Source organism: Dermacentor variabilis, chromosome 3, assembly GCF_050947875.1.
Source record: "Dermacentor variabilis isolate Ectoservices chromosome 3, ASM5094787v1, whole genome shotgun sequence".
Taxonomy (NCBI): Eukaryota; Metazoa; Arthropoda; class Arachnida; order Ixodida; family Ixodidae; genus Dermacentor; species Dermacentor variabilis.
The window spans coordinates 128,301,397-128,315,966 of NC_134570.1; the positions used below are offsets into that span (position 1 = coordinate 128,301,397).

The following is a 14,570-nucleotide window of genomic DNA, read 5'->3' on the forward strand; positions in this document are numbered from 1 at the left end:
CCAACGCTGGCTCAACGATCACTCTTGCAGCTGCCGTAGACACTAGTGTCAGAGTTTGCCCAAGTAAATCTTGCAGCAAACTCTACGACACCTGCATACTTTTCTTTAGGTAGCATAGCCGTGGAGGCCGGCGGCACCAGAGTAACCTCTTACATACCGAGCGCGGACCGAGGGCCAAGTGGACGACGATGACGACGGCGACTAGCAGAACTCCGAGGCAGCAGATGCAGCTTCCGAACGTGGCCGTCGCTCCATCCGTCCCAGCGACACCGGAAGAGGAGATGCTTTCGCCGGAGGAGGCCAGATTGGAAGAGCCAGCTCCACCTTTGATTACCATCTGCGGCCACGACCCACGCGGTGATCGCCTGTGAGCCAAAGGAACTCGTCAGAGATAAGCTTATCAGGCTTGCAGCCGCCCGTGAATTTCCTCCATTTGAGCTCAACGACCAATTATTTTGCCTGTGTGTTGATGTATCTGCACACGTTTTCTTTGAGTGATAAGAAAGCTGTGAAAGAAAATCTTCTTGACGTTTTCTCTGCTGCGAACTGTTTTTCTTACCTTCTGAGTGAATGTACTATCATGTACCCCGCGGTGAGGCACACCCCTGAAGCCTTCATTTGCCTTCCGCAAGGTTATTAGCGTATCTAAGTGCTGTTAATATTATGAGCCTGTTAGTTCGTTCTTTTCCCTGTATTTCCGTTTTCTGTTCTTGTTTGTGCACGTAATACCAAAGAACTTTCTGCCTTGATTTATACCACCATCATCTTTCGTAGTTATAATGCATTATTAGACACTTTTCTTTCAAGCGCAATCCTATGTGATGTCATTTACCTTGAGGACACCTTAAATATGTTACCCACGAGAGCGCTTAGTCCTACAGCAAGGATTCTTGCTGGCAATTACCATTAACTTTATTGCCCAGAAATGTGTTATTCGTCCTTGCGATTAGCGTGAAGCAGCGAATTTGTACAGATGCACTTCATTTCACACTCATCTTTTGTTACCAACCACCACACGGAGTGTTTTCTGTTATAGCTAACGGCAAGTTGCGTAGTCCAAAGCAATAAGAAAAATTTGAAAAGAGTGAAATACGAGTGGCTACAAACTACCGAATTCGGAGCGTGTGTTTCTTGCCAAAACTTAATCCGTCGGTTAATCTGAAACGTGATGAGCGACGTCACCACGTGTCGGCTTCTTGGCTGTGAAGCAGTGCACCAGCAGCAGCTAAGTGGTGCCGTAGAGTGGTTTGCGAAATCAAATGCCATTAATACTTCACAATGCTCGGGTTCAGCGTCCATGCACAAATCAGCGAGCAGTGTTCCCAAACAGGCAATAGGGAAATGCCGTTGTGTCACCTGAGAAAACTGGTGGAGAGCCAACAAAACATTAACACTGGAGGAGAACACGCTTACAAATGCAGCGTTCGTAACTTATTTAAAAAGATTTTGTTGTCCTTTTCATTGACTCCTGTGTCAGCGTTTGCACGCCGGCTTTTCAGTACCATAATTGCGTACCAACTTGCTCAACACTGAGTGATTATGAGTTAACAGTTGTGCGCTGTTTGGAGACTGATTGCAATGGAAATGGGTGCTCCCATCAATGCACCTCTTATAAAACTCTATCGAAAACGTCACTTTTTTATCCGACATATTTATTATCGAAAATTCAACATCAGTACACTGAAGTAATTAGCTGATGCACTGTTCCAAAGAAAGCTGATGAGGAACAGACACATGTCGCGTACAAACTAACGCCGGTAACTTTTTTACATACAGATGATCATTGCATTTTATTAAGCTTGAGCAATGCTGCACACACACACACACACACACACACACACACATATATATATATATATATATATATATATATATATATATATATATATATATATATATATATATATATATATTATATAACTAGACGTTTCCATGTGCCAAACTCATTTAGAAAAATGAGAAGCACGATTTCGTGGTTATCTTTGCTTTATTTACCCACCAGTTTCTTTCTGTTGACCGAAAAGGTCGGTCCACCGACCGAAGCTATTGGGTACGTAACCAAAGAAAACCGCGACGTTGTGCTTCTCATATGTATATATATACTCTGCGAGAAAGAAGTGCTCAAACAAGGGACTTCTTATAGGTCCCGGAAACGTCGTTTATGCCAAAAGCACATCAACTAGTTCTAGTACTAGTTCCAATTTTGTAGTGCATACGGTAACGAATACGATGAAATTACTTCTCACCTTGTCGTGTCGGGGTGATCGCGTAGGTATCTTTTGCCAAGAGACATCCTTGGTGTAGCGAGAGAAATTTCGTGGCAGAATACGGCACAGCAGGAGTTTTGCTGCCGGCTGGCGTTTACCAGGACGATCGGCTTCTTCTTCTTTTTATTGATAATGATGACAAGATGATCGTGGTGTTGGCGGAGCAGATACTTTGGCTTATACCCACTGTGGGGCATCAGCCAAGAATCCTTCGGCGTGAGCAGGGAAAATGTCAGCGTTATTATGTTTAAAAGCGGTCTGTAAAACCAGCTCAACAAATATACAGGATGTAAAATTGAGAATAGTTACACTGACACGAGCAAAGCACGAATAAGATGAGTTATACCTATATATGGTAGCTTATGGACAGTTTAAGGACATTATCAGCAACTGCGCGCAGCGAACTCTATCTATCTATCTATCTATCTATCTATCTATCTATCTATCTATCTATCTATCTATCTATCTATCTATCTATCTATCTATCTATCTATCTATCTATCTATCTATCTATCTATCTATCTATCTATCTAACCGTTTTTCTGCCAACCTGGGTCACTGGCTAGACCAGGGGCGAATGGTTGGAGTATCGGGTTGGCTGTGCTGAGGCCACACGCTTCGATACCTGCCTTTGGACCAATTTGAGTAACTGAGTATGTAGCAGGTGTACAAATGGACCGATCTTCAACAAATATTCTTTTTCTGTCGACTTCGATCGCTGTAAATGCCGGACTGGTAATGTACCGCTCTTCGATGAAACGCTTTGAGGCCGATTTGGAGCACAGGGCATGTGACGATCGGTGTGTCTGCCGGTCTTAAATGAACAACTTTAATCCCAACTTGGGGCACGAGGTGTGGCCCGGAGGTGTGTGCCGCTCTACAATGACAAAAAAAAAACAATCCTCAGACTGTTCTCATGCTGGGCGGAATCGAACCCAGTTCACGCTGTTTGCTCAAGGCCAGCAACCCGATACTTTAACAGGTGGCGCTACAAATGCACGGAGCATTTGCCGCTCTTCAAGGAGCGTCTTTGACGCCAGTGCCTTAGCGGCGAGCTGCTATATGAATGCACTGGCTATGTGCAGCCTTTTCATGAAGTTATCACTAACTTATCTCACTGTGTATGTGCCACTGGTTGTGCGTCAAGTGAGGAGGTTGTCACTACTCTAATTGTACCAAGCACTATTCGTGGGCTACGTACGGTACGGCATGGCCACTGTGTTAGGCCTGTGATCTAGCCGTATGCCCACGCTGGAGAACATTCAAGCTCAAGTATTGCGCACATGTTTGGGGCTCCCGTGATGCACGTCAACCAGTGGAACAATAGTGCTTGCCTATTGCAGTTGCTTGTCCTATTGCTGTATACTTGCTCTGTGAACCTCCTCGAATGTATCTTGGCTCGCTGACCCAACAAAGACACCATCTTTTGTCATCGCTCCCGGCCACCCACTCCAGGTTGCAGCTTTCAAGAACTCTATCACTTCATCAGAGTATTCTACCGCCAAGATTTTCTCCCACCTGTACCTTGAAAATACAACCGTGTGTCCTGCATAAGCCTTTCGTTTATCTGCAGATCCCTGGAATTACAACAATGTCGTCCGTTGCATCCATAAGCCTCAAGCAACTTACCCTCTCTCATTTATGCATAATGTAGAGATACTCAGCAGGTGTATACAGACGGATCTATTACCCCCTATGCCTCCACCGCAATTTTCGTCATATCACATATGATCATGGCACGGTAGTTTAAACTGGAACATAAATGAACATCAACGGCAGCAGAACTTGCTGCTATCCAGGAGAAACTTGGATTTCTCTCCGAGGAGCCTTCTCGTGCATGGACGTTATGCTGCGATTCCAATGTAGCCCTTCAAATTGAGTTTGTCCTCAGGTGTGGCTCGTGTAATTCAATGACTACAGAAATTACTGAGCAACTTGATCATCCAAATACAAATGGCCATAATATCACTTTTCAGTTGATCCTTTCCCCCTGTGGCGTGATAGGGAATGAACAGCCAGATGCTGAAGCGAAAATTGCCTTCTATAATGCCTCTGCCATACGCATTCGGTTCTCACGAAAGGACACAAACGCCGTACTTCGTTGTGTAATACGCAGCCGTGCCTTGGAGCACTGGACCCAACCAGATCGATGACACAAGCGAGTGCATATACGGGACCCAGAAATAAAATTTTGTATGCCTCACCAGCTCCAAAGAAGTCAAACAAGCATGGTGCCCCGGTTCGCCTTGGTGTAGCATTCGCCCAGCGCTATAGACAACTGATAGGTTGCAGGGGAACTAGCCCAAATTTTGAATACTGTAAGCTGCCGAGAACACTTGATCTTATATTTCGCGTTTGTACCGCGTATTCACAAGAACGACAGAAACTGGTTTGTCTCTACTATTAATGATGTCGATAAGAGGCTGCTATCAGGCGAGCTTATTCTAGGCATGTTCTGAACAGCGCAGCCTTGATAACAAACGCCGCTATAACCTTTCTACAGGTCACTGAGCTGGACGCACGGCTTTAGAGCTGCCACAACGTTCTGAACATGTATATACGCACCTCCTCCTTATAGCATGGTCGTCATTCATCAGCCCTTTCCTTTTCGTCCTTGTCCCTTTTTCCCAGTGTAGAGCAGCAGCAGGAGCTTGGTGTGGGCGAGTTCGTGCAACCCGCTTGAAGAAAAACAGCGCTGTAGAGATGAGGACGAAAAGAAATACCTGTACGACGGACAGTCGCTAAACTTCCAACTAAGTTTTATTGGAAGAAACAAGATTTATATACACGGATAACGAATAGTACCACCGTGATGTCAAGAAGTCTATCGGATTAGAAATGCGATCTCTTTGTCGGCAACTGCCGCTCAAGGGCAACTAATGGAGGTGCCTGCCCTCGGGCCCAGGAATTTAAAACGCTTCTATTATTTCCCTTTCTAGTCCATCTCCAGAACGTGCCAGAATGTTGGTATCAGGAAGGTACGGACGGCATTTGGGACGTTTACAATGTTCAGCATGTTCTTCTTTTCCTACTCGTCTCTTTAGCATCGTTTCTTCTTCAAGTATAGGACCAGGCCAGAGCAAGTTATAGCTCAAGCTGGCCTCTTTACCTTTCTGTAAATAAATTGATATCTTTTTCTCTCAGCTTTCGCACGCACAAGCGCTGCGTTTCGCGTTGCGGTGGCAACACGCGAACTTCTCGGCAGCGCCACTACATGGCGCAGCGTATTTAGAAAGAAACGGGTGCGGAACCCAGCGTCCGCATGACGCGTTTCTCAGCGTTCGCCCGCACAGGTGTGCAGTGGATTTCGGAGGCCATACGCAGGCTTTGCTGTGGCGCCACTAGATGGTGTCGAGTGTCATTAGTGAAGACAAATGCAGCCATTATATATCACAGAGCGCTATGGAGATACAATAGGCACGAGGTGCTCCGGGGTATGTGGAAAGGTGTAATGGTTCCAGGACTTACTATTGGAAATGCGGTTATTTGCTTGAAATCAGGGGTATAATCAGGACTCAATGGCAACCAAAGGTCAGTGGGACGCCTCGCATTGGGCACTCACGGGAAGACCACAAATGAAGCTGTTCAGGGAGATATGGGCTGGAATAGTTTTGAAGTGAGGGGATTTCGCAGTAAAATTGAGTATGAAGAACGGCTGAGGGAATATGGAAGAAAGTAAATGGGCTGGGAGAGTGTTGAGGTATTTATACAAGAAAAACATTGATTCATAGTGGAGGAAAAGAACTAGAAAGCTTACCAGCAAGTATGCGGCCTGTAGGGTGAGCAACAGAGGAACAAAGAACATCAAGTGGAAAGTCAGAGAGGCTGAAATATTCTCATGGTGGCGGCAATGAAAAGAAACCTACTATAAGTAACTACTTAAGAGGAAAAAATGAAATCAGGAAAGAAACAATTTATGATAACTCAAAGGGAAGCTCAATACCTTTCTAAGCCAGATCAGGATGCCTTAGAAGACGCACCTATAGAGCGAGATAGAAGAAGGAAGCATAAGCATGTACTTGCTGCCGTAAAGCTAGAGAAACGATGGAGCAGGCTTATAGGCCACTTATCAATGCCTTGGCTAGAGAGTCTGCAATTTCATTAATGATTAGTCCTTTATGGCCAGGCACCCAAATCAAACGCACGCTTCTCAAGTAATCAGGTTCCAATGAATGAAATGTCCTCATCACGGAGAATCACTAGAAGCAGTAAGGGATGAGCACAATGATAACGAATCAGTGACTAATCCTAATTTGCGTAATGCCAGCACCACGGCCATTCATTCGGCTAAAAAGATAGGTATGAAATCTCGAAGCCGAAGAAAATATGTCCAATCGAGAATCGGGGAAAATATTCCTACACCTGACTTTTCTTCACATTGTGAAGCATCTGTAGCAATTACAACGTTTGTTTGAAGGTTTTGCAGATGATCTTGCAATATACCGTCTAGAATACGGTGTGGAAGTAATTTTGCATTATTAGGAAAAATGTCATCGAATTGAATATCCGTCGCAACAGCTCTGTCGGGAATAGGAAGTACATCGCTTATGCGCACGCCCGACGAGTCAAGTTATTTTTGCACGTATATAATTTGCGGCGTATGTAGTCGCGGCCACATGACACCGAAAAACAATGCAGGTTGTGAAATAAAGATTGTCTAGGGATGACGCAGCGGTGATTCATAAATACTTAAGAACGTCTGCACCGTCAAAAGCCGGAACCTGCACGAAAGTGGAGGGACACGGGATTCTAGATAAAGAATAGAATTTGCAACAAATTTAGGAAGACCTAGACACAGACGTAATGCTTCTTTTTTTAAGAGGATTGGAGAACGGGAGATGTAGGCTGGAGCTCCAGAGAAGAGCGCGCAACCAAATTCTAATACAGGGCGAACGTACATACGATATATCATTAGGAGTGTATCTCTTCTCAATCGTATTCGACGACTGCTCAGCCTACGCATTATGCCAATTGCATGGTACCTTTCCCAGTCACATGATCGATGTGTGAGCGCCAGTTGAGAGAGCCGTTATAAATAATTGCGAGGTATTTAACAGATTCCACCTGTGGTATGTCTTGAAGGTGGTAAGACAATGAAATGTGCACCATGTCACGTATCGCAAAAACGAAAACAGCAAATTTGCTGTCATTGAGTGTAAAGTGACTAACATCTAACCACCTCTCCAGATCATAAAGGTAAGTTTGCAGTTGTTGGCATAGCATGTAGACGTCGTTTGCAGATGCAAAAAATGCAATAACGTCTGCATAAACATAAGTAGTTATTTCTTGATGACAAGGTAGTGTGCTCATGAGAATATTAAAAGAACACCGGGGAAAGAACTGAGCCCTGCGGTACGCCTCTCGTTTGTTTGTGTTTAGAAGAAGAAACGCCGCTTTCCTAGCAATAGAATTCTCTTTCACCTAAGAATGACTGAATCCAAGCTATTATAATCCTAGGAGCACCACAGGAAGTTAACCGATTGATGTGTGCTCCACAGTGATGTATGCTTTAGCGATATCGAGCGTCACTAAGGCAGCGTATTGCTCATGACGTCGAGCGCGTTGTATTCCGCTTTCTAAGACGACGTGGGCATGCCAGATGGAGAAACCGGCCCTGAAACCAATCTGACAGGGACTAAGAATGGAATTATCATTAATAAATTTCATGATACGAGGGTGAAGAAGTCTCTCAATGAATTTTACTACGTTTGATGTAAGCGCAATGGGCCTAATGTTCTCCAAAACATACCGTCCTTCTTGTTGCTTAAGCATCAATATTACTTTGGCAAGCTTCCAGTGCAACGGAATCCAAGCATATTCAATTGAATTATTCACCAGGTCTAAAAGAACGTTAGGCGATTCCTGTAACAATATTTTTAACATTGAATTTGCGACACAATCAGGGCCAGGGGCTGAATTCGGTAAACATAGCGCAGTCTCATTTAGGTCAGCTAAAGAAATAGGAGTAAAGCCATCCCAAGGATCTAATGTAGAAGGAATAGCCGGAAGCCTGGCCGTAAATCGATTTTCTAAGCCTTCGGCAATCTCTTTTAGGGAGGCGCTCAGTTCCTGCGGGGTCAAAACAATTGAGTCTAATGTTAAGGGTGTTGGAAGCACCTTCCTAGCAGGAACGAATGCAAATAAAGCACCCTATTTTTTGAATTAGATAGATAATCGTAATGTCTAATATCGTATTCCTCTTTGGCTCGATTAACAGCACGCCTAAATACACCAGCGTGAAACTGATTTTTCCAATTTGTCGGGCGCTGATTGCAGAAGCATTTTCCAAGCGGCCTTTTTCCCTATCATTGGCGTTGGCAAGTTTCGAAACGGCAGAACGCAAGAAAGTCTTAAATTTCGTATGGTCCACAAATGTGCATGCCTGGTATTCTAAAGATGTTATTGGATAATTGATTTCAAATGACACAGGAAGATAATCACTGTTGGTTGCGAAGTCAACCGCTACCCACGACAAAACCTTGATGCCAGCGCCACAAAATGTCAAATCTAACACTGAACGAAAGGGTTCTCTAGCAAACGTTACTTGTCCTGTGTTCTGACATGAAAGGTGACTATCAGTAGTCCACTCCCAAAGTCGCTTACCACACAAATCTGTTTTTAGCCCCCACGACACGTGATGCGAAATACAATCCCCTACAAACAAAATTTCTTTTCTACAGGCAGCCACAGCCCTATCAAGTTGACGTGTACTTTGCACACCGGTGGGGAAATAAGCATTTATAATTGAGAATGAACGGTATCCTGGGGGACATAAATCTATGGCCAAAATTTCGCAGTCTCGGTCCATGATTTGAAAAGAAATTTTTGTCTTGAGACAGATTTTATTGAAAACAAGTATCATTAATCCTCCACCTCGCGACTCTCGACCTAATCGGAAAGACCGAAAACCTTTTAAATGAAAATTTTTCTCTGGTGAAAGCCACGTTTCCTGAAGAAGTAAGATATCGGGATTAAAGTGAATAGATAGGCAAGATAAATCTGTTAAAGCTGAAAATATAGAACGACAGTTCCACTGCAGCACTTTCAACTGTCCAATGGTGTTGAACGCAGAGCAGCGGCAAATGCCGCCTTTAGAATACTTTCTGTAAGCACAGGAGTTGGTTGACTCTTCTTTGATTTTTGTTTCATATTTTTTAAAAGGACCCCAAGCGTTTGGGAGCTCGAGTGTCAGGTTCCATATCTGTGACACTAACAGTGTCTGAATAAGAGGGCTCATCCTCGCGTGCTTTGACTAGCGAAGTAGTGTCGGTGGAATGTTCTGCAAATGTAGAAGGCGTCTGTACCTCGTTGCTAGTCATTCGAGGTGTAGCGTTAGATACTGGGGACTGCATTGGTGTCTTAGTGGTCTGCATTATTTGCATCATGTGGCTGGAAACGATTTGCGCTAAGCAATCAGAGAGACTGGATGTCGATTTATCCATAGCTTTAGCCATTGCTTTTTCCACGGCAGAGTCAATTGCTTCTGAGCGATTAAGATACATGCTTCGAGTGTTGCGCGATGTAACGCCAGAGTATCCGAAGGCCCTGTCTTTGATATCTGAAATTGCATCTCTTCGGGAGCAGCTATGGCGGTCGATTATTTCAAGAATTTGTATTTCTTGAGCGTGAGCTGAGCAGTTCGAATAGTCTGCTGGTTGTTCTCCCCCACAGAGGCAGCACTTTTGAGATTGAGTAGAGCATTTACTTGAAGAATGACCATCGCCACAGGTGCAGCAACGCAAGCTAGACTTACATCCTCCTGCGCTGTGCCAGAATTTCCAACAATTCTTACACTGGATTGGACGTGACGCAAGCGGCTCTACACGGAGCACAAGAGGCCACACCTTTATTTCAGATGGACATGATGTGCCCACAAACGTTGCAATTACAGATTCTGTCGGAACCCTCTGGTTATTTGCCAGTCGATTGCAACGGTAGATAGCAATGACGCCTGCTGCGGATAGCTCGTTCAGGGTTTCATCATGTGCATTTACTGTGGCTGAAACTTTTGTATACTTGTAAATATACCTGCGCTTCAATAACTATGCCCGTGGCAATTTCTTTGAGGTGCGGGGTAGCCACGAAAGATCATGGACCTCCGCAGCGGTCGTCACCTCGGTATTAACATCATGACGGAGGAGGCGGGGCCTGCGTCAGCGACGACAATCCCAGTCGTTCTCCTGCCGTGTCCGAAAAATCCAGGAACGTACTGCAGCACTGACAACGTCGACGTAGAACATTGAATCGCCATGTATGAGCGTGTGAGTAGCCATAACAGATGGAATACAACCTTAATGTTGATCAACCTGATATTCTTCTTGCAAGGCACGGCGAAGGTGTGGTTTCACTACCACGAAGAGGAACTTACCTACTGGCAAACTTGTATGCAGAAGCTGGACTTGTTTGGCCATCCATTCGGGCTCTAGAACGCCTCTAAGAAAGATCTAGCGACTTGTGCGCGTAATCCATGGAATCATACGCCGCTTACAGCCTGGACGTGCTTGCTCCGTCAGTGAAGACTGACAGTGACATGGGTAGGTCGGACAAGGTCGGCCATGTTTTGAAGGGAATCGCTGACGATACTTTCAACTTGTTTATGTGTAAGAATTGTGCAATAGTCGGCGATATTATCGAGGAGGGCCAACGCTTTGAGCAGGAAAAGAGTCGGCGCATTTCGACGTCGTTCGCCCACATTCCGAACACAGCTGCGACTTCCTCATGCGAAGGCAGCAGAATACCGCGACCATCGACTTCAGAAGACATGACACGAACTTTTCGGGACGAAATTGAAGAAATGTCACTTGGCACCCTTGGTCCACGCGTCGGTGATCCCAGCAGCTTGTCCACGGTGCCCCTTGCTCAAGCAATAGTCCGCGAAGCACTCCAAAATGTCGGAGTTCATTGCATCTGCTGTATTAGAATTTCACAGCGCTCTGATGGAGCTTGTCCTTCACCTAGGCAGCGGTAACCTCCAGACTATCGAAACCCTGCGGAATGAAGAGCTGCAGATGATTGACCAAACTGCTTTCGCTGCCGTCGAATCGGTCACATTGCCCGCCTTTGCCGCAACCGTATCTCTTCTTCACTGCCACGGCCGACTTATGGGCAATACCGTTCCAGACTGACTCCACGCCGTTTCCAGCCTCCATCGGACAAGCAACTGCCCAACGCTGACGTAACTGCTACATGGAACAGTTTCTCGTCGTTACTCCGCCGTCACCAGCCCCGTTCGTCAGCAGCTCATCGGCCATCGCCCTTCTCGCCTCAGGCTCGCCGCCCACCGTGCACAATGAACTTCTGACGCTCTTCTCTGACATGGCTTTCCACATAGCCTCGGTTTGAAAGCCATCACACACTAGGCTTCAGAATACAATGGGGACAAGTATTTCGTCATTAGGTTAATTAGGATACACTGCTGGGCGACCTCGGTAATGCATGACAAATAAAAGAGCGCTAAAGATCAAAGACGAGAACGAGAAGGCGACAACACAATATACAACGCAATATCAGTGAAACCCAAGGGTGAGTGAAGGTGTGCTTTTAGAAAGCCTACCTATGCCTTGTGTGAAGCAGCTGAAGGCTTGACTACATGCTTATCAAGAGATATTTTACAAAGAATGCTTAGGTGCCTTCTCGTACTATCCGGTCTTTATACTGTGGTAACATTTTTGCATTGTGCCTGTTCCTCCTATTTTGACCAAGTGCTTTTGTTCGCTTTCCTATATTTCCTGTCATGGCCCTCAATAAACCTTTAGTTGTTAGCATGCCCTCGTGTGGTCGCCTTTTAGTTCTCGTTCTCTTTTACTTATCGTCGAATGAGGTCATTTTTGCAGTTAAATCCGCGAGATCATCCGAATGCCGTTGACAGAGTTCAGATTTACCTGGTATTTTAGTTCAGCTATAGGATGGACTTCCGAAACACCCAGAGCTGGAATATAGTAATAGTTTTGCGTCATGACGCATTGAAGTACTTGCAGCTTTAGTGAAGTGGTTCAATAAAGGCTATATTTCGAATTGTGATCCACATGATATAACTCTGTTTAATGTGGACAGAGTGACGTCGCGCGAACTGAGGCGATTTACAGTATTTGTAGTGAGAAGATTGGTGATAATGTGTATGTACAGGTAAGTACCGCGCATAGTATGCAAATACATTTAAGGATATGTATAGTGGTTCTGTTGCAGTTCACACACTCAACCTGGCGTACTGTTCAATAATGGGCTCATAGATAGCGGAATATACACGCGCATGGGTAGTTCAAATAAATTTAATAAAATCAACGAAGTCGTTGATAACCATGCACTATCCATTGAGAGGTACACGTGCTTTAGAAATCCCTGACAGCGTAAATTAAGCCCGAAGCTGATGAAAACCCGCCCCGTTGTAGAGACATTGGCTACAGCGACATTGCTTTTTATACAACTGTTTATCACTATATTGGAACATTGTACGTCGCTAGCATTTTTTAAATACAGAATATACGCACCCTCACTGGCCCTAGACTTCCTAAGTACGTGCACCAGATATTGAAGAATGAATAAACATAATGACGCCATTAAATATATTTCGTTGTATTTAGCAGGTTCATTTATTTGGAGATTCCTGTGAAACCATAATATAAATACCAGGTTGATGTAGTCCTTCATAGCTTTATTATACAGAACATAGGCGTCATCACTTCCATTTTTTATTGGTCAACATTCAGTACTACAAGATTCGGTTTGTTCGGTCAAAGAACAATGAACGATAAAAAACCCTTTATTTCTCATTCGACGCCTTTTCGCCATTAGCCCTCGGCTATTGGGCAGAACTTTTCGGGCTGCACCCAATTCACCTGCCTGTCGCGCGACGTCGCCAAACTGCAAAAGCTCACCGCCTCAAAGTGAGGTGAACGCGTTATATATGCACTAATATGCCGAACCAAACTGAATTTTTTTTTCTGAATAGCCGTAGGTTGCCCCGTTCCGAAAGTAACAAAAGGTGGTTGCCGGCGATCGCTCCGGCACTGGCTACTTGCACCAGCCGGAGAGCATGAGTTTATTTGCGTATAATAAACCTTTCTCCGTGGTCCTGTAGCGTTTTCGAGCACTTTCGGCACGTCTACGACTTCGCTGTGCCAACTATTCTTTGCTGAGAATGTGTTTTGGCGGCAGTGTCAGCCGTCCCTTGCACGCCGGCGCGATTTTTGGCAAGCCACCGCAAGCTAAGTAAGGGAAAGTGGACCACTCGCAGACGCCGGCACCACCCTCTTCATTCGGTGATCTATTTTCAGTGCACTGGCTCGGTCCCATTGAAACCCTTTCCACTTGAGCATGCTCCTCGCCTCCTGGCAACCAATTAAAAACGAAAAACCACTCAATGTAGGCAATGTTATTGGTTTTGAAAGCAATGAAAACTAACCTCCTATTTAGTAGGAGAGCGTTTGATTGGGCTGTGGAGGCAAAGCTGCGGGTCACCGCTCGATGCTTGCGTCGGCGGTTAAGCAAATTTGACGTCGGTAAATTGGAATAAAAACATATAGGGGAATAGTTTTACGTTACAGGGCCCAGCTTTACGTTATAGCACCCATAGTGTGTATTTAGAAATCAGGTAGCACGATTGAATCCCAAGTGCCGGCCATGCATGGATGAAAGGCTCCCGGAAAACTGGCCAACATGAATTCAAACCATTTTTTTTGCGGTTTCGCTCAGCAGGGAAGAAATTGTAACATTCCGATTCAGTTATAGTTAGAGAAAAAATAAGACTTTTTCCAGTTTTCGGCTCAGATTTTGTGCACTACCCAGCTCCTTCCTGGCACCCAGATCAAATAATCACTCGTGATACTGTGTACGCAGATCGACGTGAATGGTTGTCGCAAAAGACGAAGCTAATGGCGCATTAGTCTCCGCACTAATACATCTACAGTTTCGGAAATGTTCCCACTTTCGAGTTCACACCTGCTGCTCAGAAACTGCGGTTTGGTCATGGACCCCTTTGTGCCCATGTAGAGGCCATTATTGAGGTGTAACTCTCCTCGCAGCTTCACTTTGAGCGTCTGGGGTCCTTTAAGTTGACAAAAAAGACCATTTTCAGAGCCATTACTAACTAAGCAGTGGTGGAGACGGCGGATCTTCCTGTGTAAGGAACTCCACATTTCTACCTTAAGGCTAAAGAACCGAGATAAAGCTTTCCGGCTGCTCCGCTGTCGAAATACCGTGTGTTACGCCAGGTATATAAACATTGATTTCCTCAAATTCAAGAGAGAGAGAGAGAGAGGGAGAAAACATTTATTCGTACCATCGAGGTGGTTGCTCTTGAGGTCG

At 45.0% G+C, this 14,570-nt stretch overlaps 1 protein-coding gene across 1 annotated transcript in view; it reads right to left on the reverse strand.

Annotated features, from left to right (window-relative positions):
- The window catches only part of LOC142574737 (uncharacterized), a 52,068-nt gene extending 49,775 nt beyond the window's left edge, over positions 1-2,293 (reverse strand). The window contains exons 1-2 of the mRNA XM_075683760.1: positions 2,247-2,293; positions 158-365 (exon numbers count right to left, since the gene is read on the reverse strand). Of these exons, the coding sequence (XP_075539875.1) occupies positions 158-365; positions 2,247-2,293 (255 nt within the window). The remainder of the gene's footprint in view (positions 1-157; positions 366-2,246) is intronic.
- Between the last annotated feature and the right edge of the window lie 12,277 nt (positions 2,294-14,570).